The sequence below is a fragment of the Natator depressus genome, chromosome 9, assembly GCF_965152275.1.
Source record: "Natator depressus isolate rNatDep1 chromosome 9, rNatDep2.hap1, whole genome shotgun sequence".
In the NCBI taxonomy this organism is placed as follows: Eukaryota; Metazoa; Chordata; order Testudines; family Cheloniidae; genus Natator; species Natator depressus.
The window spans coordinates 101,510,760-101,530,977 of record NC_134242.1 but is presented as its reverse complement, the minus strand read 5'-3'; the positions used below and the strand labels follow the sequence as shown (position 1 = coordinate 101,530,977).

The window sequence follows — 20,218 nt, the reverse complement described above, 5'->3', positions numbered from 1 at the left end:
GACACCATTCCTTACCCATCCTGGCTAATAGCCATTAATGGACTTAACCTCCATGAATTTATCCAGTTCTCTCTCAAACCCTGTTATAGTCCTAGCCCTCACAACCTCCTCAGGCAAGGAGTTCCACAGGTTGACTGTGCGCTGAGTGAAGAACTTCCTTTTATTTGTTTTAAACCTGCTGCCCATTAATTTCATTTGGCGGCCCCGAGTTCTTATATTATGGGAACAAGTAAATAACTTTTCCTTATTCACTTTCTCCACACCACTCATGATATTATAGACCTCTATCATATTCCCCCTTAGTCTCCTCTTTTCCAAGCTGAAAAGTCCTAGCCTCTTTAATCTCTCCTCATATGGAACCCGTTCCAAACCCCTAATCATTTTAGTTGCTCTTTTCTGAACGTTTTCCACAGCCAGTATATCTTTTTTGAGATGAGGGGACCACATCTGTATGCAGTATTCAAGATGTGGGCGTACCATGGATTTATATAAGGGCAATAAGATATTCTCCGTCTTATTCTCTATCCCTTTTTTAATTATTCCTAACATCCCGTTTGCTTTTTTGACTGCCGCTGCACACTGCATGGACGTCTTTAGAGAACTATCCATGATGACTCCAAGATCTTTCTCCTGATTAGTTGTAGCTAAATTAGTCCCCATCATATTGTATGTATAATTGGGGTTATTTTTTCCAATGTGCATTACTTTACATTTATCCACATTAAATTTCATTTGTCATTTTGTTGCCCAAGCACTTAGTTTTGTGAGATCTTTTTGAAGTTCTTCACAGTCTGCTTTGGTCTTAACTATCTTGAGCAGTTTAGTATCATCTGCAAACTTTGCCACCTCGCTGTTTACCCCTTTCTCCAGATCATTATGAATAAGTTGAATAGGATTGGTCCTAGGACTGACCCTTGGGGAACACCACTAGTTACCCCTCTCCATTCTGAAAATTTACCATTTATTCCTACCCTTTGTTCCCTGTCTTTTTTTTAACCAGTTTTCAATCCATGAAAGGATCTTCCCTCTTATCCCATGACAACTTAATTTACATAAGACCTTTGGTGAGGGACCTTGTCAAAGGCTTTCTGGAAATCTAAGTACACTATGTCCACTGGATCCCCCTTGTCCACATGTTTGTTGACCCCCTCAAAGAACTCTAATAGATTAGTAAGTCATGATCTCCCTTTACAGAAACCATATTGACTTTCGTGTAACAATTTATGTTCTTCTATGTGTCTGACAATTTTATTCTTTACTATTGTTTTAACAAATTTTCCCGGTACTGACGTTAGACTTACTGGTCTGTAATTGCCAGGAACACCTCTAGAGCCCTTCTTAAATATTGGCGTTACATTACCTATCTTCCAGTCACTGGGTACAGTAGCTGATTTAAAGGACAGGTTACAAACCATAGTTAATAGTTGCACAATTTCACATTTGAGTTCTTTCAGAACTCTTGGGTGAATGCCATCTGGTCCTGGTGACTTGTTACTGTTAAGTTGCTCAAATAATTCCAAAACCTCCTCTAGTGACACTTAAATCAGGAATTGTCACAGACTGGTCACCTACAAAAGATGGCTCAGGTTTGGGAATCTCCCTAACATCCTCAGCCGTGAAGACTGAAGCAAAGAATTCATTTAGTTTCTCCGCTATGACTTTATCGTCTTTAAGTGCTCCTTTTTTTTCTCGATCATCCAGGGGCCCCACAGGTTGTTTAGCAGGCTTTCTGCTTCTGATGTACTTAAAAAACATTTTGTTATTACCTTTTGAGGACCCGCTAGATGGACCAGCTAGCCCAGGACCTGCTAGCTGGCAGCCAAGGATTCCTCAGAGTCCTTACTGCCCCCCTGGACCACTTCCTACTTCTTCTATACCCCACTGAGTGACTGCAGACTCTCTCCAGCAACCCCTTTCTGCTGCAAACTTCCTGGCTTTATAAGCACCACCCAGCCCCTCCCCAGCTGTGCTCCATCATAAATCAGGCCCACATTAACCCATTCACGGCCTGTGTGGGGTACACACCCCATTGCACCTCTCCAGGGGGGAGATGTGATCTGAGGGCTGCAAGTTCAAAGGACTACCACTGAAAACGTGCCAGACAAGAATGGACTTTTGGACAAGAATAGACAATAAGCATTAAGTGGATTTCCTGGGGAGTACCTGAAAGGAGGCGGGTGGGGTGGTTAATGCAAACTGCCCACTTCTGGTTAGGCAAAAACCCTGCCTTTTTGAAGCTATGCCCTGAGGGGCAGGTCTTTGTCTGCTGGTTACCTGTTCCTGAAGATTGGAGATCAAAGGCCTAAGCTGTATAAAGAAACAGATGAACTGCCCAGCTGGTTGTTCTGGTTCAGAATTTGATACAGCCATGAACTTGCAGCCTTGTGGGTTCTGAAGGACTGATGCCCACCAGAACTTGCGGCTGGAGTCGGAGGACCTCCGTTGAGCATTTGGAATGTGTGAGGGTTTTTTATTGTTTTCTCTGTAATGCTTTCACCTTAAGAATAAATGTGCTTGCTTAGAAAGAGCTGTGTGGTGACTGGTGATTGCTGATAATTACTCCGTTCACAGCCTCAGGAGAAGAAGCAAAGCACAGATACAGTTTAGGAAGTCTCGCTTGCTGGGAATATCACAGTGTAGGCAAGGAACTGTGTAGCCTGGAAAAAAACCCATGAGGAGGGAGAGAGACATGAATTTCCACCCAAGAGAGGTGACAGATGATGATCTGGGAGCCTAGAGTGGATCCCTTGGTGGACCACAGAGGGGAAATACTGGTGCAGTTGCCCTGAACTGAAGGGTCCAGACAATCCAAAAGTTACAGAAATAACCAAAGGCATTCACCAAACCAAAGGAAAATACATTCTGGAGGGTCCCAAGTGCCTTAAGTATCAGAACTGATATGTCAGATCCAGTGAATAGAGGTGGCTGCTAGGAGGAGGGTGCTGGCTACTGCTGGATATGCAGACGTCAGTGTACAAAGGGAGCATATCTGGACTTCAGTAAAGCATTTCATACAGGTTCTCACGAAATCCAGCATGGGAGCATACTCTCTGGAGCTTCCTCGAACATTCCACTGTCATCACTGAGGTCACAGGAGAAAAGAGCAAATGTTATACAATGTTTTACAAGTCCCAGACTGAGTTTGCCCAGATTCTTCCTCCTCCTGATTCTCTAGGCCCAGAATCCCACCACTCTCCCCCATCAAAACAGAAAAACCCTCTCCAGATTAGAGATTTTAGTTAATTGCCACAAAAATCTAGGAAAGTTTTATTCTCATTATATCTATGTACACAAAGACAAACATATCATATTAGACACCATTGCCTGCTGGAGCATGCTTACTTCTCTGCTCCATTTCAGCAAACACAAGTCACTTGGGTTTGATCAGAAATGCAGATTAAAGAGTAGACTTTTAGAAAGGAGGCACACAGGGAACCCACTGGAGAAGGAAATCAATTTTGCACTGCCCAGGTGTTGAACCCTGTCCCCATCCCTTTGAAATGCCTGTGAACATAATATTACTCCTTAAATGCCAGCCTCCTCAGTGCCTGCTGACATCTGACCTTCCCAGGCTGGGAGGTGTCAAAAGTCCAAAGGCACTGAGAACCATCCAGAAAGGTTTGGCCACAGCAGCCAGAGAGGAGTCCCAAACTTAGTTCATATTGCTTTATAATGCCACCTTCCAAATCAGGCCTTGACCTCTGACCTCAGGGTGTCCTATCAAGCAGGCCAGTTAGCTTTTTCCTCGTCATTTCATAGGCTAGGAAGAGGGCGCCGTTGGAGGGGAGTGCGCGTATCACTGTGGGCATCAGTCCACAGTAAAGAGCTGTGAAACCTACAACACAAACACCACGATCAGGTGAGCTCACCATGCCTGTGACAGACAAACAGAACGTCCCCTACGGAGCCCACAACAGCCTCAGCTTGGTGAGATTCTCAACCAGAGCAAGATATCAAGGGAAACCCTCCCAGGCAGGAGAGACCGAACCTGGGAAATGTCCAGAGCCCCTTTCTGAGAACCCTAGGAGAACCAGAGATTCCAAGGCCAGAAGGGACCATTGTGATCATCTAGTCTGACCTCCTGTGTGACAATTCCCAAAAATAATTCTTAGAGCAGATCCTTTACAGAAACATCCACTCTTGATTTAAAATTGTCAGTGATGAAGAATCCACCACCTTGGTAAGTTGTTCCAATGTTTAACTAACAAAATTTACACTTTATTTCCAGTCTGAATTTGTCTAACTTCAGCTTCCAAGTGTTAGACCTTTCTCTGCTAGACTGAAGAGCCCATTATCAAATATTTGTTCCCCATGTAGGTACTTATTAGACTGTAATCAAATCACCCCTTAACTTCTTTCTTAAGATAAACAGATTGAGCTTCTTGAGTCTTGAAAATTAATGTTAATGTTAATGGTCCAGAAAACTCTATAGCCAGCTCTTTCAAAACTCTTGGATGCAAGTTATTTGGACCTGCTGATTTTAAAATGTCTAACTTTAGAGATGGATTCAGTGAATGAAGCTGTCTGTGTGTCACCTACCTTCTGTCCTCAAGATATGAAGAAAGGAGAGCAGGAAGCCATCTTGCCGCCCTGCCATGGAAAGCACCTGTATCCGAGACTTCACTGAATCAATGGGATAGACGGCCAGCCAGAAACAGGCCCCCCCCATCCCACCGCTCACTGTTAGGGGAAGAGAACCTAAAATTCAACAGAGGGAGAGAGACCTCAGTGTGGAAAAGGGGAAAGTCATTGGGGATCTCCCAGATCCTCCAGAGAAATGCAAGCAAAGTAAGAGAAAATGAGTGCAAGCACCCAGCAGTACTGGGACTCAGGGGGACAGACCAGGCCAGGCAAATGAATTACATGATTAGAGGCTGAGCAGACCTGTCCGGAGTTTAGCTTTTGTCTTGGGCAGAGGGAGTGGAGGCAACAGGGCTAAGGGAGCCCAGTAAGTGCTGATGTCTCACCAAAGAGGCACTGGGCTTCCCACGTCTAATCTCTCTGAGGTGCTCGTCTGGCCTCCCTCACCAATGTATCTGAGTGCCTCACAATCACTAGTGTATTATCCTCACACACTCCTGAAGTATTGTCCCCACTGTACAATGGTGATTGGGGCCCGAGAAACCAAGTGACTTGCTCAGGGTCTCACAGGAACTCTGCAGCAGAGCAGTAATTTGAACTCAGATCTCCCAAGCCCTAGGGTAGCATCTTAATCACTGAACCAGCCTCCTCTTGAACCACTGGACAATTCTTCCATTGCAGGCCACCCCCAGAACCCTGCCCCCCACCTCCTCAGTCACCCCCAGGCTAGCCCCATATCCTTGCTCACCCCCCATAGTTCCTCTGGCATGCCATGCAGCAGCTCACTGGAAAGCCTAAGGGAAGTGAGTGACTGTGCGGATAAGCAGGGCTGTGTGTGGCTTGGCCTGGGGATGGCAGAAGGAGGGGGAAGAGAGCAGTGGGGGTGAAGCTCTTCTCTGATGACCCACGCACAAGCTCAGCCCCATGTCCCTCACAGCACTGCTTCCCCTCCTGGCCCCATTGCAAAGCTGCACTCCTCCCATGTCCCCTCTCATAGAGCTTCATTCTTCCTGGACTTCCCAAGGGGCTTCTTATAGCTCCTTTCAACAATCACCAGGATGGAGCAACAATTACCAGGTCTGGCAGGGGAGCCCATGTCAACGCACAAGGGAGGTATAAAGGGGGTAATACGTAACAACACAGTTCGCTCCCTGTGACTAGCTATCAGCATTGCTACCTATTTATTAAATATGCTTTGAGGTGCATATCTCATCAGTGCAAACCATAAAAAGCAAGGAAATCAGCAGTTACATCTTTCCACAACTCCTCAAATTCACCTTGTTCCTCTCAGTTTTCTTCTTTCCACCATCTGCAGCCCAAACTCATCATGGGAATATATATGTCATCCATACATCCAGCACTGAAACACAGAGATCTCTGAGCTAGAGCCCTGTGTGGGACAATTTTTAATCCTGCTCCTGTCCCACCCCGCAATACACACTCTTATTCCCACCCACTCCCGCTATTATGGCAGCAGGTCCTGTGGGACCCATGGGATCCAAGTCCCGCTGCAGGGCTCTACTCTGAGGTGGAAGACCATAGATATTTAACAGCCCACAGCAACCCTTCAGCAAAGGATGGGAAGCAAAGACAACTCCTGTATCCATTTGATACAGTGCAATTTAGGGTAGCAGAAAAAATGGTTACCTACCTTTCATAACTGTTCTTCGAGATGTGTTGCTCATGTCCATTCCATTCTAGGTGTGCGCGTGTCCACGTGCACAATCGTTGGAGATTTTTGCCTTAGTGGTATCCGTTGGGCCAACTGTGGTGCCCCCTTTAGTGCCACACTCATGCATCGGTATATCAGGCACTGCCAGCCCTACACCCTCTCAGTTCCTCCTTGCCAGCAACTCCAACAGAGGGGTAGGTAATGGAATGGACATGAGCAACACATCTCAAAGAACAACAGTTACGAAAAGGTAGGTAACCGTTTTTTCTTCTTCGACTGCTTGCTCATGTCGATTCCATGCGAGGTGACTCACAAGCAGTATCCCTGGAGGTGGGCTCGGAGTTCACAGTTTTGCAGCTTGCAGCACTGCTCTGCCAAAGCCAGCATCATCTCGAGCTTGCTGGGTAAGCGCATAATGATATGTGAACATGGGTGTCAGGTGAAGCGCCGATTGGGGGAGGCTAGCCCACGGCCGGCCCCTTCCCCACCACCTGAGGACCTGCCCCCCCTCCACCGCGGGAGGCCCCCCCTGTAATCCCCTGGCCTCTGAGTGCAGGATGGGCAATGCATGGCCCCCGGCCCCAAGCGCAGGGCGGGCAGGCAGCACGCAGGCTCCCCAGCCCCAATGCCCACAGCCCCCCCAAGCACAGGGCTGAAAATTGCAGGGTATAGCCCCGAGATACTATGTCCAGCAACCAGCGGTCCGAGGTGACTGCGACCAGGCCGAACGATAGGGACGAAATGGTCGAGGAAAGAACAAGGTGGATCCGGGGAACTGACTGGGGCGTCGCTCTCGAGCGCACCTTCAAAACGAAGCATGCCGGGGGCCAGAAACTTATTCACCAGGCTGGGCTGTGCAGGTGAGCGGGAGGAGGAAAAGTGGCGGCAACTAAAGGTCGTGTCTCTGTCCCTTCTCCTTGCAGACCCCTGATGAGGCTGCCACGGCCTTGGCCGGAACTGCTTCCATGCAGACTGCGGCGTATGCATGCCCAGCAAGCGAAGGGTGGCCTTAATGTCCTTTAACCCATACTGCCTCACATCAGTCTGCTCCAAAAATAGACCGTTCCCATCGAATCGTTCCCATCGAAACTAGACCATTCCCTGGATTGAGGTCTGCATCTCGTGGGACAGGCCGGCGGTCTGAAGCCAGGAGCTGCGTCTCATGACCACCGCCGACGCAACCACCCTAGCCACCAAGTCGCAAAGCATCTGGAGAGAGCACCTAGCCACTGCAGTGCCCTCCTCCACCAGGGTGCCGAATTCCTGGGCCAAACCCTGCGGGAGGGACTCCTTGAACTTACGGAGGGAGTCCCATAAGTTAAAATTGTACCTGCCCAAGAGGGCCTGATGGTTCGCCGCCCGGAATTGCAGGCTGGCTGCTGAATAAATTTTTCTCCCAAAAAGGTCGTCTTTTGGCCTCTTTATTTTGGGGAGTTGAGCTGGTGTGCTCTGCTTGTCCTTTTCATTGGCTGCAGAGACAACCAGAGAGCCCGGAAGTGGGTGGGTATAAAGGTACTCGAACCCTTTGACCAGGATGAAGTACTCCTTTTTGGCCCTTTTGGAGGAAAGAGGATGGACAACGTGACCTTGGCAATTTTCAGAACCCCATTACGTACTAGTAGTGCAGAGTGGGCTGGGATAGAGGCTGAGAGGATATTGAACAAGGTGTCGGCCTGCTCAGCCATCTCCTCCACCTCTAGGCCCACGTTCTCAGCCACTTGTCGAAGCAGGGCCTTGTGTTCTTTAAAATCATCTGGTGGGTTGGCCCTGGAGGGTCCCACGGCCCTTCTTGTCTGGTGCGAGGGAGCTGTGCTTCTTCATTTTCTTTCTGGTCACCGGTGATGGGGAGCGGTGACGGGCAGAGCCCAGTGACGGGGGTGCGCTGTGCACTGAGGCCCAGGTACTAGGTGAGTCTTGGTGGGACGGCTCGGAAGCCAGACTAAGGGAAGCCTCCATGAGGAGATCCCGCAAATGAATATCCTGCTCTTTCTGATTTCTGGGTCGAAAATTTTTACAAATACGACATTTGTCCTTCACATGTGATTCCCCCAAGCACTTGAGGCAGCTGCTGTGGGGGTCACTTACTGGCAGAGGCCTGTTACAGTCCACGCAGGGCTTAAACCCCCGGAGACAGGGGCATATCCCGCCTGGGACTCTAACTTCTAACTACACTTAACAACTACTTAACACTAACTACTATAAACAACTATTTACAACGCCCTAAGCCTCAAAGTCAGAAGTGATGAAATCACTAGCCCTTGCTATGCACCGGCGGTAAGAAGGAACTGAGAGGGCGTAGGGCCGGTGGTGCCTGACATACCGATGCATGAGCGTGGCACTCAAGGGGGGGGCCACAGCTGGCCCTACAGATACTGCTAAGGCAGAAGTCTCCGACGACCGTGCACATGGGCACGCACACACCTAGAATGGAATCAACATGAGCAAGCACTCGAAGAAGAATATAAGTGACTGACTTGGAATTTGGTCAGGACACTAGGGTTCGTACCCCAATTCTTACCAAAAAAGTGCCAGATGATCTTCACTGAATGATGAGTGATCAGAACCATGGTGTCTCATCCGTCAGATGACACCTCATGTAAAAATGTAACTAGATACAGATGGGAACCACAGTGCCACTAACCAACATACTGGGGCTCTGACTGGTTCAGAACCGACTCAGAAGAAAGAACATCCCCTGGATTACCCTGGAGTGGTCAATCTCCAAGCAATACAACCTAGCTGGGGAGGTCTAATAAGATCACGGTCAGAGTTGGTATGGCTCAGTAATTCTGGAAGTTTGTGATCACTAGCACTGAGAATACCTAGAACTTTCAGAATACCAACCATCTCCTCTAAACTGGTACATACCAAACCAAAAATAGCTTCTCCATGGTGACATCTGTCATGACAATGGAACCTGCCCACTGCCAGAGCCTGACTTCAGGAGAGACTATAGTGGATTAAAGCTATGGTCAAGGTCCCGGAATCTGGAGAAGCTTCATTTCCTCAGGCACAGTCATGCTGAGAGAACCTGATACACATGGAGGACTTGCCTGGCCTGGTTTGGGAACCAGGATTTTTTTTATAGGTGCACAGACTAGTCACAGACAAGGAGTGTTTGGACTGCACCAAACAAACATTTTCCAGACAAGGCCCTAATGTTGTGAGCATTTTGGGTAAAAGGACTCCTAGAATCCTGCAGGGTTGCCTTGATGGCTGATGGCAAACTATGTGTGAGGGTGGGACCTAAAACCCAAAGGAATCCAAGGGAAGATGGCTTTTGTTGACTTGTGTTTGTGTCTGTCTCTTTTCTTATTTTCCACTCTAAGTTGCAGAACTAGTGGATGTCAGGCCCAATGAGGCTCAGGCTCTTGTGTCTCTGGGGTTTGACAATGTACCCAGCTGTGCTGAATGTGGTCCCTCCCTGCTTGTTTGATTGTTGATCCTGATGTGGGAGAGGAAGAAACTTCCCCTATCAAACTGACCCTGCCTCCCGCTCCCCAATCTTCAGCCTGACTGAATGTTGGTGGACAAGGGTGTTCCTGCCTGCCTGACAGAGGTGCCAGCTCTGGCCTGAGGTAACCACTCTACAACTTCACACCTGCATCTGATCATATCAAAGCATCTCTTTCCTTTTCCCTCCTCTTCTGCCTTTTCTCTTTCTGTGTCTGTTTTTGGTTAGGAGGAAATTGATGTAACAAAACCAGAGCTGTGTAAGCAAGCTGAAAGCATATTGTTTGCAATCTGTTTGACACTGTTTTCATGACCATATGCATACTGCCATCATAAACTTAATAATGTCATCCTCATCATGTAAGAAAGGTGTAAGAGACTGAGCTGATTTTGTAAATTTTTTTCTTTGAGCACATCATTAATAAAATGGAAGGTTTACATTACGTGTGGACATTAAGAAGCTAGTACCTGAGCTAATGGAAAAGAACCCTAAAATTTAGTACTAGCCATGGGGTACAAAGTAACATCAAAATAATCCTGTAACCACAACATTTCTTCTACTGTCTCTATCAAGAAGTTTTCACCAGCAAAGTCAGGAAAGTCCTGGCTGCTTTGTACTTTGCTGCACTTGTTTACCCTGGTTGTAACTTAGATTATAAACTGTTTGGAGTAGTTCTTTTTAATTTTTTTGTTCAATACTTTGCAAAATGGGGCCAGAATCCTGAAAGGAACCCTTAGGCACTACTGTAATACAAGTTATTGTTGTGCTGGAGGGTGTTGGTGGCTGCCAGCAAGTGTGTCTTTGATTTGTGGGCAATCCTAGACATTGATGAAGCTGATGGATGTGTTGGCTGCCTTTTATTCAGCCTAAATGGAAGAAATAATTAAACTCCTTTATGGAGTTAGATAGCTGAATCAATAGAAGCCACCGCTCAAAGTGCTGGCCTGCATGGGAAAGCCTGAGCAAAAACTAACTCATGGAGAATAAGAGATTGGTGGAGCTGCATGTGTCAGAAAGCAGCAGAAAGCCTAGAGAAAGCCAGAGGAGCACTGGTAGTGTGGCCCTGACAGGGAGCAGAAACAGAGCTCCTTGAGACACAGGGCTGTCTGGAAAGCAGGCATGGACTGCTCAATAAGGCAACTGCCTCTTGTTTTTTGTTCCTACTGTGTTCAGGAAAACCAGACATTGTGGTCATTCTCTGTAAATAAAGAGGACTGAACTGAAGAAGTACCTGACTCACATAATCAATTTATCCTTCAAATGGAAACAACTCAGCAAGGCCACAACTATTGGCTAACCACTTGGTCAAATAGGCAACATTGGTGTTAGCACTGGGATAGAGTTTCCAAGGAGAGAAATTATAAGTTGGTATTACTGTGGAACCAAGATGGAACAAATAATGGAGGTGCTTGCAGAAATCAGAGATGGCCAAAAGGAATTAAAACAAGATTTACAACAAGAGCTGAAGATGTCTCAAAAGAATTTAAAATAGGAGCTGCAGATTTAGTGAAAGGAATTAAATTGACATCTGGAGGTTGCCTAGCAATGACTGAGAGATGACCTGCTGCTGGAGATAAAATGTTCATCAGGGCAGCAGCTACAAAGTATCCTGGCAATTTGGCAGCCCAACTACAGAAACTCTCAGTCTGGACTGGCAACGTGGATCCAGGATGTGACCAGCAAGAGGAGAAAGAGGAGAGGGTGTTCCAGGAACCAGGGAAGGTCAGGAAAGCTTTGGCCAACTTAGAACTTGCTAACACTGATAAGCAGCACTGAGGACTTTAGGAGCTAAAAGATTAGCTTCATCAAGAAATCAAAGGGTCAGAAGCCACAGGAAAAGCCAAGGCAAGGAATCAGGCCAGCCAGAGAACTTGGGAAAGACAGGATATTTACAACAGTTCTTGATCCTGTTTGTAGCCCACACAGGCCCAGACAGGAGAAGTTGGATTGTTCCAACTCAAGTGGTACAAAATCCCACTATCTGTGAGGGGAAAACTCCCTGGGAGGCTTACGTAGCTCAGTTCAATTTCACAGCCCCAATGAATGGCTAGTGAGATGAACAGAGAGGGTGGTTTCTAGCAGCTAACTTGAATGGCCCAGCTCTGATGGTGCTGCAGGATTCACTCCCAGAAAAGAAACTGAGTTATCTGTATCTGGTGCAAGCCCTTGACATGAAGTTTGGAGCTAGTCATCAATCGGAGCTAGCCAGGCACAGCTAAGAGCTAAAAGGAGTGTGGGGGAAAGAGACCACATGTAAGGAGATTTGTGTTCCTGGCATATCTAGATGCCAGGAGGACTTCTAGAATACATTAGGAATGCACCAAGTTATAGATGCTCAGATGGACGTGGATTTGCAGATTAAGATCAGTGAAAGAAGGCCAAGGTCACTCTGAGAGGCTGTGGAATTTGCCTCTGAACTTGACTCTTTCCTTGCAGCAGCCCACCAGAAGAGGAAGCAGACGTTAGTGAGGAGGATGGAAGCTGATCACCAGGAACCCTGTAAGTACAGCTTTGTGTCTAATATGCATGATGGAAAAGAGGATTCTAATGTGGTTCATGACATGATCCAACAACTGGAAAAAAAATGCTTAAATGTGGTTTATAAAAGAAAGGAAATTGGCAGGGATGCAAAAAATAAGGGAAGCCATTCAGTTAAATGCTGGTACTGTGAAAAAATTGGCTACAAAAGGAAGGGTTATTATAAATTTAAGGCAGCCCAGGACAGAGCATCCCAAGAACCTAATGAAAGTCCCTTACCCAGTTTGGGAAATGTGGGGACACCAACCTGAAAGTGCAAACCTTGGAGGAACAAGAACTACTCCCACAGTTTTTGATTAGATCTGGGCAGCTGAACAACCATAATGGGAGTCTGGCTATTGAGTATGTAATAGGATCTGTGAAATGCACAAGAACAGCGGACAGTGGCTCACACATAAGTTATGAGACTAGACAAGCTAGTAATGTTAGGAAATAGGGAACCAAAAACTGATCTCAAATGGAGACAGTGATGGGAACATGCACTTGTCCAAAAATGGGGAAAACTAGGTTTGAAAACTGAACCTCTGCAATTTGAGCAAGATGTTGGTAGCTGAGCTAGTCAATGAGCGAGTTGTTGTTTTGGATTTTATTATGTCCAACCGCTGGAATCAATGACAGGAAAGGAGTCCTACAAATTCAGTCTGGAAATTCCCTTCAAAGAAGTGGCCCAGATTTTAAAAATTGTTTATAGGCAATTGGTTTGCAGTGAACAAATTGTTCTGCCTCCAGGGGGTCAGAAACCATAACAACAGCTACATGCTGTGGTAGCATTCCAGCACGGAAAAGATGGGGATTGGTTGAGACCTGCATTAAGACCTATGGTCTTGGGGGACATTTTAGCTGCTAAAGTGATTGTGGATCTGAAGCAGGAATGGATTCCTGTTCATTTGCCAAATGCTTCTGAAAAAAAGTAAAAAAGGGAACCATTGTTGCAAAATGGGAACCAGCAGATCTAGTAAATGTGACTGTAGAAGAAAACTACAAGGGGAAGGAAATAAAGGTAAGTTCCCAGAATTTTGACTGGACTTGTTCCAATGCAGTACTTCAGATTTAAATGAGAAGCAGCAGAATGATCTAAGACACTTTTTGGTTACAGAGTAACAGCCGTGTTAGTCTGTATTCTCAAAAAGAAAAGGAGTACTTGTGGCACCTTAGAGACTAACCAATTTATTTGAGCATAAGCTTTCGTGAGCTATATATATATCTATCTATCTATATATATCTATATCTTCCTACTGTATTTTCCACTGCATGCATCCGATGAAGTGAGCTGTAGCTCACGAAAGCTCATGCTCAAATAAATTGGTTAGTCTCTAAGGTGCCACAAGTACTCCTTTACTTTTTGGTTAGAAATCAGAAGTTATTCTCCAGTTCCATCAAAGGCAGAGATTGTACTGCACTGATCCAGCACAAGACTGATACTGGGGAAAACTCACGCATTAAACAGACACCTGACTATCAGTTGCTAAGAGAGAAGAGGTTTCAGAGTGGTAGTCGTGTTAGTCTGTATCAGGAAAAAAAACTAGGAGTACTTGTGGCACCTTAGAGACTAACAAATTTATTTGAGCATAAGCTTTTGTGGGCTAAAGCCCACTTCATCAGATGCATGCAGTGGAAAATACAGTAGGAAGATATATAGATATACAGAGAACATGAAAAAATGGGGGTTGCCATACCAACTCTTAATGAGATCAATCGATTAAGGTTGGCTATTATCAGCAGGAGAAAAAAACCGTTTGTAGTGATAATCAGGATGGCCCATTTCAAACAGTTGACAGGAAGGTGTGAGTAACAGTAGGGGGAAATTAGCATGGGGAGGCTTTGTAGATCATTAAGGAAATGTATCACAAAGACATAATTGAGCCTTCGACCAGTCCTTGGGCCTCACTCATAGTTCTGGTTAAGAAAAAAGATGGCAGCATCACATTCTATGTGGACTATAGAAAACTAAATTAAGTCACTTTGAAGGATTCTTACCCATTGCCACAAATAGGTGATAGTATGCTGCAGCAAATTCAGTCTGTTTTTCCCCACTGGATTTTAAAAATGAGTATTGGCAAGTGAAACCAAAGGACAGGGAAAAGACTGTTTTCAGAACAGAACAGGACCTGTGGCAATTTAAAGTGATGGCTTTCAGCTTGTGTAATGCATCAGCCATGTTTGAGAAGCTTATGGAGAAGGTACTGCATGGCATGCCTCTCTCAAAATGCGTGTTATACCTAAATGATATCCCGGTATATGGAAAGACCTTTGAATAGAAACCCGCACATCTACAAATGGTTTGTGATAAGCTTAAAGCTGCCAATCTGAAACTGAACCCAAAAAAATGTGAGTTGTTCCAAAATGGTAACCTAACCAGCACACACAGACGGTCGGGGGGATTTCCACTGACCAAAAGAAAATTGAGGCTGTGCAGAACGGGTCAGCTGCCCAGCTGCTTTACAAAGTGCCCTGAAGTTTATCCAATAAGGAACCCAAGAGGCTGTAACAGTAGCAGAAGTTCTAGTAAATGAATCCTTCACTGGATTTGGGGTCCCCAGTACAGCTGATTGAGTAATTGAGTTTGGTTCTCAGCAGGTCTGGAAAATCTAAACATTTTGTTTCTGGGCATTTTTAAAGGGCTAGATTCACAATCATCATCATCAGCCACTACTGCTGCCTCCATGATATCTTTTAACCGGTTGGTTTGAGCAGGGGCTCTCAGCCTTCCCAGGCTGCTGTGCCCCTTCAGGAGTCAGATCTGTCTTGCATACCCCCAAGTTTCACCTCACTCAAAAACTACCTGCGTACAAAATCAGACCTAAAAATACAAAAGTGTCACAGCACAGTATTACTGAAAGATTACTGCTTTCTCATTTCTACCCTATAATTATAAAATACATCAACTGGGATATAAATCTTGTGCTTACATTTCAGTGTATAGCATAGAGCAGTACAAACAGGTCATTGTCTGTATGAAATTTTAGGTTGTACTGACTTCACTAATGCTTTTTATGTCGCCTGTTGTACAAGTAGGCAAATATCTGGGTGAGCTGAAGTAACCTCGGCAGAGCTCTGTGTACCTCCAGGGGTACATGTGCCCCTGGTTGAGAACCACTGAGCTAGGGCACTTACCTGGGCCGTGGGAGACCTGGGTTCAAGTCCCCCCTCAGCCTGAGGTAGAGCAGGGATCTGAATTTGGGTCTCCCATCTTGGATTTTTCCCAGTGCAGACCAGGCCTGAGATGGGGTGGTGTGCTGGAGGGCTATGGGGGCTGCTGGCCAGCATGTTTGATCTGTGGGCAATCATAGACATTGCTGAACCTGATTAACGTGCTAGCTACCTTTCATTCAGGCTAAATGGGAGAAGCAATTAAGCTCCTTTGTGGAGTAAGATAGCTGGAACAAAAGAATCATAGAATCATAGGACTGGAAGGGACCTTGGGAGGTTATCTAGTCCAGTCCCCTGCACTCATGGCAGGACTAAGGATTATCTAGACCATCCCTGACAGGTGTTTGTCCAACCTGCTCTTAAAAATCCCCAATGATGGAGATTCCACAATCTCCCTAGGCAATTTATTCCAGTGCTTAACCACTCTGACAGTTAGGAAGTTTTTCCTAATGTCCAACCTAAACCTCCCTTGCTGCAATTTAAGCCCATTGCTTCTTGTCCTAGCCTCAGAGGTTAAGAAGAACAATTCTTCTCCCTCCTCCTTGTAAAAACCTTTTATGTATTGAATGCCACCAGCAAAGATGCTGGCCCATGTAGGAAGTCCTGAACAAGAACTAGCTCGGGGAAAGTAAGAGGGGTTTCTCTTGGACTGATTGAAAATACAGAGATTGTGCCGTTGATTGGTGGAGCTGTTGAGTGTCGTCAGGAGAAAGCCAGAGAAACACTGTTAACATGACCCCGAGAGGGAGCAGAGAAAGAGCTGGAGAAGCAGGATTGGGTTTCTGGGCAAGGAAAGTGCCACTTATTGTTTGTTCCTATGGTGTTCTGGGAAATAGGACTTTCTGGGCAATCGTTGTAAATAAACAGGTTTGCACCAAAGAAATCCCTGACTTGTATAATCAATTTCTTCTCCGAATAAAAAAACTTGGCAAGAACCTGCTTGGGCCAAGGGGCAATGTTATAAATAAAAAACTGGGGAGTTAAAATCTTCCAGGAGGGTTGGAGCCTGGGATTGTGACATGTATGGGTTGCTTCTGAAGTTCCCCATCCCCTCCTTCAAATTGATTTGGTGTCCATCTACTAGTACCAGGGACTCCCCCTTGTCCATTCTGCATAAAATGTTTCTGCTTCTGTCACCAATCTGAAGCTCATAGCTCCACAGCACACCACCCCCACTGGAGTGGTCAGAGCTGTATCGATACTGGTCACTACTTCATTGTGAAAACAACCAGATCCTAGTTCTGGCCTTGCTCAAAATGACACAATTCCTCACCACTCCTCTGCAAAGGCCATGATGCCGAAACTCCCTTTATCTTGCCCACATCCAGCTCTACTCACCCAGATCCTCCTTGCACTGGCCAGCCTGGGTGAAAAAGCTTCTACTGACTTCATAGCCACCAAAGAAGAAGAAGTAGCCAGGCACCTCCCGTAGCCAAGTACTGGTCAGGCCCTGGAAAAATCCCAGCAGGCCCTCAGATTGAAAGATATTTTTCACAGTAGCCCAGGTAGAGCTGCAAGAGAGAACACAGGCAATGTACCCAAACTCAGACCATCAGGGCCAGAAATGAAAACATAACGACACTCAGCATTACCTTTACCAACCCAGGATGATCAGTCAACCTAGAGCCATGCCATATTATCCCAAATTCTCACTGAGCCTGAATCCCAGATTCATTTTCCAGGCAAAACTGGTCACATTCCAGCATTCCTGCTAGAGGCAGAATTTGAGAGGGAATGAAGAAAGGAGTAGGGGGGACTTGGTTTAAACTTATGTATCATAGTGGGCTTTGGAGTATCATCCACTGACCTCCCTTGCTCCCTCATTTGCAAATGTTCTCCACAAATTGTCCATTGGAAACATGGGATTAATTTGGGACATAGGCACAAAAACAGGAGAGCTGGGTAGCCTGGCAACCACAGCAGCAATGATCTGCACTGTGCCATCGGAGAGATGTTGGCTGCCAGCTCAGCCACAATACAGTGGCCAGGAAGGAGAGGAGGATGTTTGGTTGTGATAGAGGAAGGTTTCGGGTATGCTGTGGCATGCAGACCCACAGGCAGGCAGTATGGCCAGGAGAGACAGAAGGAAGCTGCAGGGCCCCGCCCAGTAAGCACTTCCTAAGGAATGTGTTTGTAATGCCTGGGTTTAGCACCAAGTCAGTTCTAGTCAGCTGGGCAGTGTGACACCCTCATCTTCCTGGGCAAGAGGGAATTCAGACCTGCTGTCTCACTCACAAACCTTCCACCAGGGCTGTGTGTAATTCACCAAAGCCTGGCCTGCTTCCCAAGGGGCTGCGATGTACCTGTGACATGCTAGTGCTGTTCGCCCGGTGACCTTCATCTCATGTAAGGCCTGCATGCGGCATTTCACCAGCTCCGCAGGGCACAGCACCATAGAGGAAAACACAGAAGAGAACGAGCCGGCAAGCGCACTCTGCAGGTCGCTGGCACCACAGGGCCCAAGAACACAAATGTTAGAGCTGAAGCTCGCCCCACACAGGCCCAGGCTCTGCAGAGGGCCAAGCAGAGGCTCTCATCACCACTAACCTAGAAGAGGAGAGTGACCTGCCTCCCCAACCCTGACTATCCCCTTGCTCAGGGACATCCCCACAGCCTTCTCTTGGGCCGTCACAGATGGAAAACATGGGCGACTCAGCTTCCCAAAATGGCATCACCCCAAATGCTGCCCCTAGTGCCCCCAACCTGAGCCCCCCAATGGGGCTTACAGCAGTCTTGCCACGCTGCCCCGCCCCCTGTGGTGTCCCCATGCCACACGCCTGCAGGGCCAGGCCATACCTCAGCTCCAGCACACTGCTCAGTCCAAACAGCTGCCTCACCAGCTGCTGACAGAAGCCATAGCAAGTGAACAGCACTGCGTTCTCTGCCACGTTAGCGAGCAGGGCTGGGGCGGTGCCCTGGTACAGCCCGGGCAGCCCTTCCTGCTGGTATGTCCGGACTGAGCAGTCAAAGAAACCCCGGTACATGGTGGGGAAGGTCTGCATCTTCACCTTGATTGTGTCAAAGGGCTGCCCACTCACCACGCATGCCACCCCGCCTGCAGAGACAAACCCACAGTCACCTCAGTGCCCCCCTTTGCCCCTGCTCCAGGGGCAAAGCCTCAGAGCACCTCAATGCCAGTCCTTCACCCCCAGCCCCTGGGGCAAAGCCCCCAGGTACTTCAGTGTCCCCTTAACTCTCCCAGGGCAAACCCCCCAGCTACCTCAGGACCAGTTCTTCACACATACACCGCCCCACCCAGGGCAAAGCCCCAGGGTACCTCAGTGCCAGGTGCTGGAGGTTGTAAGTCTCTTCCTCCCACAGCTGAGAGGCCCAGGATTGCAGGTGTCCTCTGAGCTAGAATTCCTCCCCCCAATAAGTTTTAACTTGCTCCTGAACTGTGGTTCTGCCTTATTTCAGGGATTCAGGTCCAACTCCTGCTGCCTTCCAGGCCTCACCGCTCTTCCTGTGGGGGCCCTATCCATGCATTTGGCTCAGGGCTCCCCTTCTCCCCAGCCTGGTATCTTGCCCTTCTGAGGAACCCAGATATGCTCCCAAATGATTCTACCTACCAATGCCCTCTGCCCCTTGCAGAGGACAGGCCCCAGCTCCCAGACTCACCTGCTGCCCCTGCAGTGAGGTGAACCAGTGCCTGTACCAGTGGGTGGGACTTGGCTGTGTCTGCAGACATCTCAGCAAACTGGACCACGCTGGACCCTAGAGCAGGAACCAGGCTGCAAATCAACCCGCTACCAGCTCAGTGATGCAGGGAGCAGGGCAGGCAGCAGAGAGCAGAAGCAACAGGCTTAAGAGGCCAGCCTGCTGCAGAACCATATTGATCAAGTTTTCTTTGTACCTTTGGGAAGCAAACAGCAACTCTGAGGTATTTGGGGTGGAGGACCAGGTGCAGACTTGAAAGAGGGATTCGAGTCAGGGACATAGGGATTGGGAAGTTTGTGGGGGCTGTGAAGGAGGCTATTGTGGGTGCTGGGGTAGGACAAGGGCTGTGGAGTATGGAAGGTTGTGGGGAGCACAGGGACTGTGGGGATATGAGGGGGCTGTGGGCACAGAGGCTGGAGGGCATGTAGGGCGGCTGGAGGGGGCACAAAGGTAGGGGGAGCTATTGGGTGGTGGGAAAGAATTGCGGAGGCTGTGGGATACAGAGGCTGTGGAGGGCATATGGACTGAGGCTACTAGGCAGGTTGGAGTGGGGCACAGGGCTGGTGGGAGGAGGCCTGGATGGGGGAGCCGGTCTGCCCCACTGACCTGGGTCTGAGTGGCATGGCACCTCAGCATTGTTGGCAGCACCTGAGTCCTGCCTCAGCTGCAATGGAATGGATCAGGAAGCAGTAGTGGGCAGAGAAGTAGCCAGGGACACAACTTGGGATTGCTGAGGGGTGCTGCACTTCCCTGGTGCAGCTTTGGGCTCGGAGTGCATGCAGATGGTGCTGGGGCAGTGGGTGTGTGTAACAGGGTACCAGGGCAGAGGGTGTGTGTGGAGGTATCAGGGCATAGGGGGGTAGTGAGAGTGTATACGGGGTGTAGTGGGCAGAGGGTGGATATTGGGAGTGTACACGGGGTGTAGCAGGGCAGAGAGCACGTAGCGGGAGTGTGTATGTGATGTAGCGGGGCAGAGGGTGGTAGTGGGTGAGTGAACGGGGGGTATCGGGGCAGAGGGTGGGTAGTGGGTATGTGTACAGGGTGTAGCGGGGCAGAGGGTGGGTAGCAGGAGTGTGTACGGGGTGTAGCGGGGCAGAGGGTGGGTAGCAGGAGTGTGTATGTGATGTAGCGGGGCAGAGGGTGGTAGTGGGTGAGTGAACGGGGGG

At 47.9% G+C, this 20,218-nt stretch overlaps 1 protein-coding gene across 1 annotated transcript; it reads right to left on the bottom strand.

Annotated features, from left to right (window-relative positions):
* Positions 1-3,268: 3,268 nt before the first annotated feature.
* On the bottom strand, positions 3,269-19,105 carry LOC141993687 (mitochondrial ornithine transporter 1-like). Its single transcript, XM_074963234.1, has 6 exons — positions 19,014-19,105; positions 18,192-18,450; positions 17,699-17,839; positions 16,734-16,906; positions 4,540-4,698; positions 3,269-3,835 (listed from the first exon to the last, which is right to left on the bottom strand). The coding sequence occupies exons 1-6, from the start codon at positions 19,081-19,083 to the stop codon at positions 3,708-3,710; spliced, it is 930 nt and encodes a 309-aa protein (XP_074819335.1). The 5' UTR covers positions 19,084-19,105; the 3' UTR covers positions 3,269-3,707.
* Positions 19,106-20,218: the final 1,113 nt, after the last annotated feature.

What these genes read in the sequence shown, in the direction of transcription:
- LOC141993687 (XM_074963234.1), bottom strand. Translation starts at nt 19,083, where the DNA reads ATGTCTGCAGACACAGCCAAGTCCCACCCACTGGTACAGGCACTGGTT. An exon ending in AGCAGTGTGCTGGAGCTGAG is followed by an intron (nt 17,840 to 18,191) that starts GTATGGCCTGGC and finishes CTGTGGTGCCAG; the next exon opens with CGACCTGCAGAGTGCGCTTG. An exon ending in CCAGTGCAAGGAGGATCTGG is followed by an intron (nt 4,699 to 16,733) that starts GTGAGTAGAGCT and finishes GTTGAATTTTAG; the next exon opens with GTTCTCTTCCCCTAACAGTG.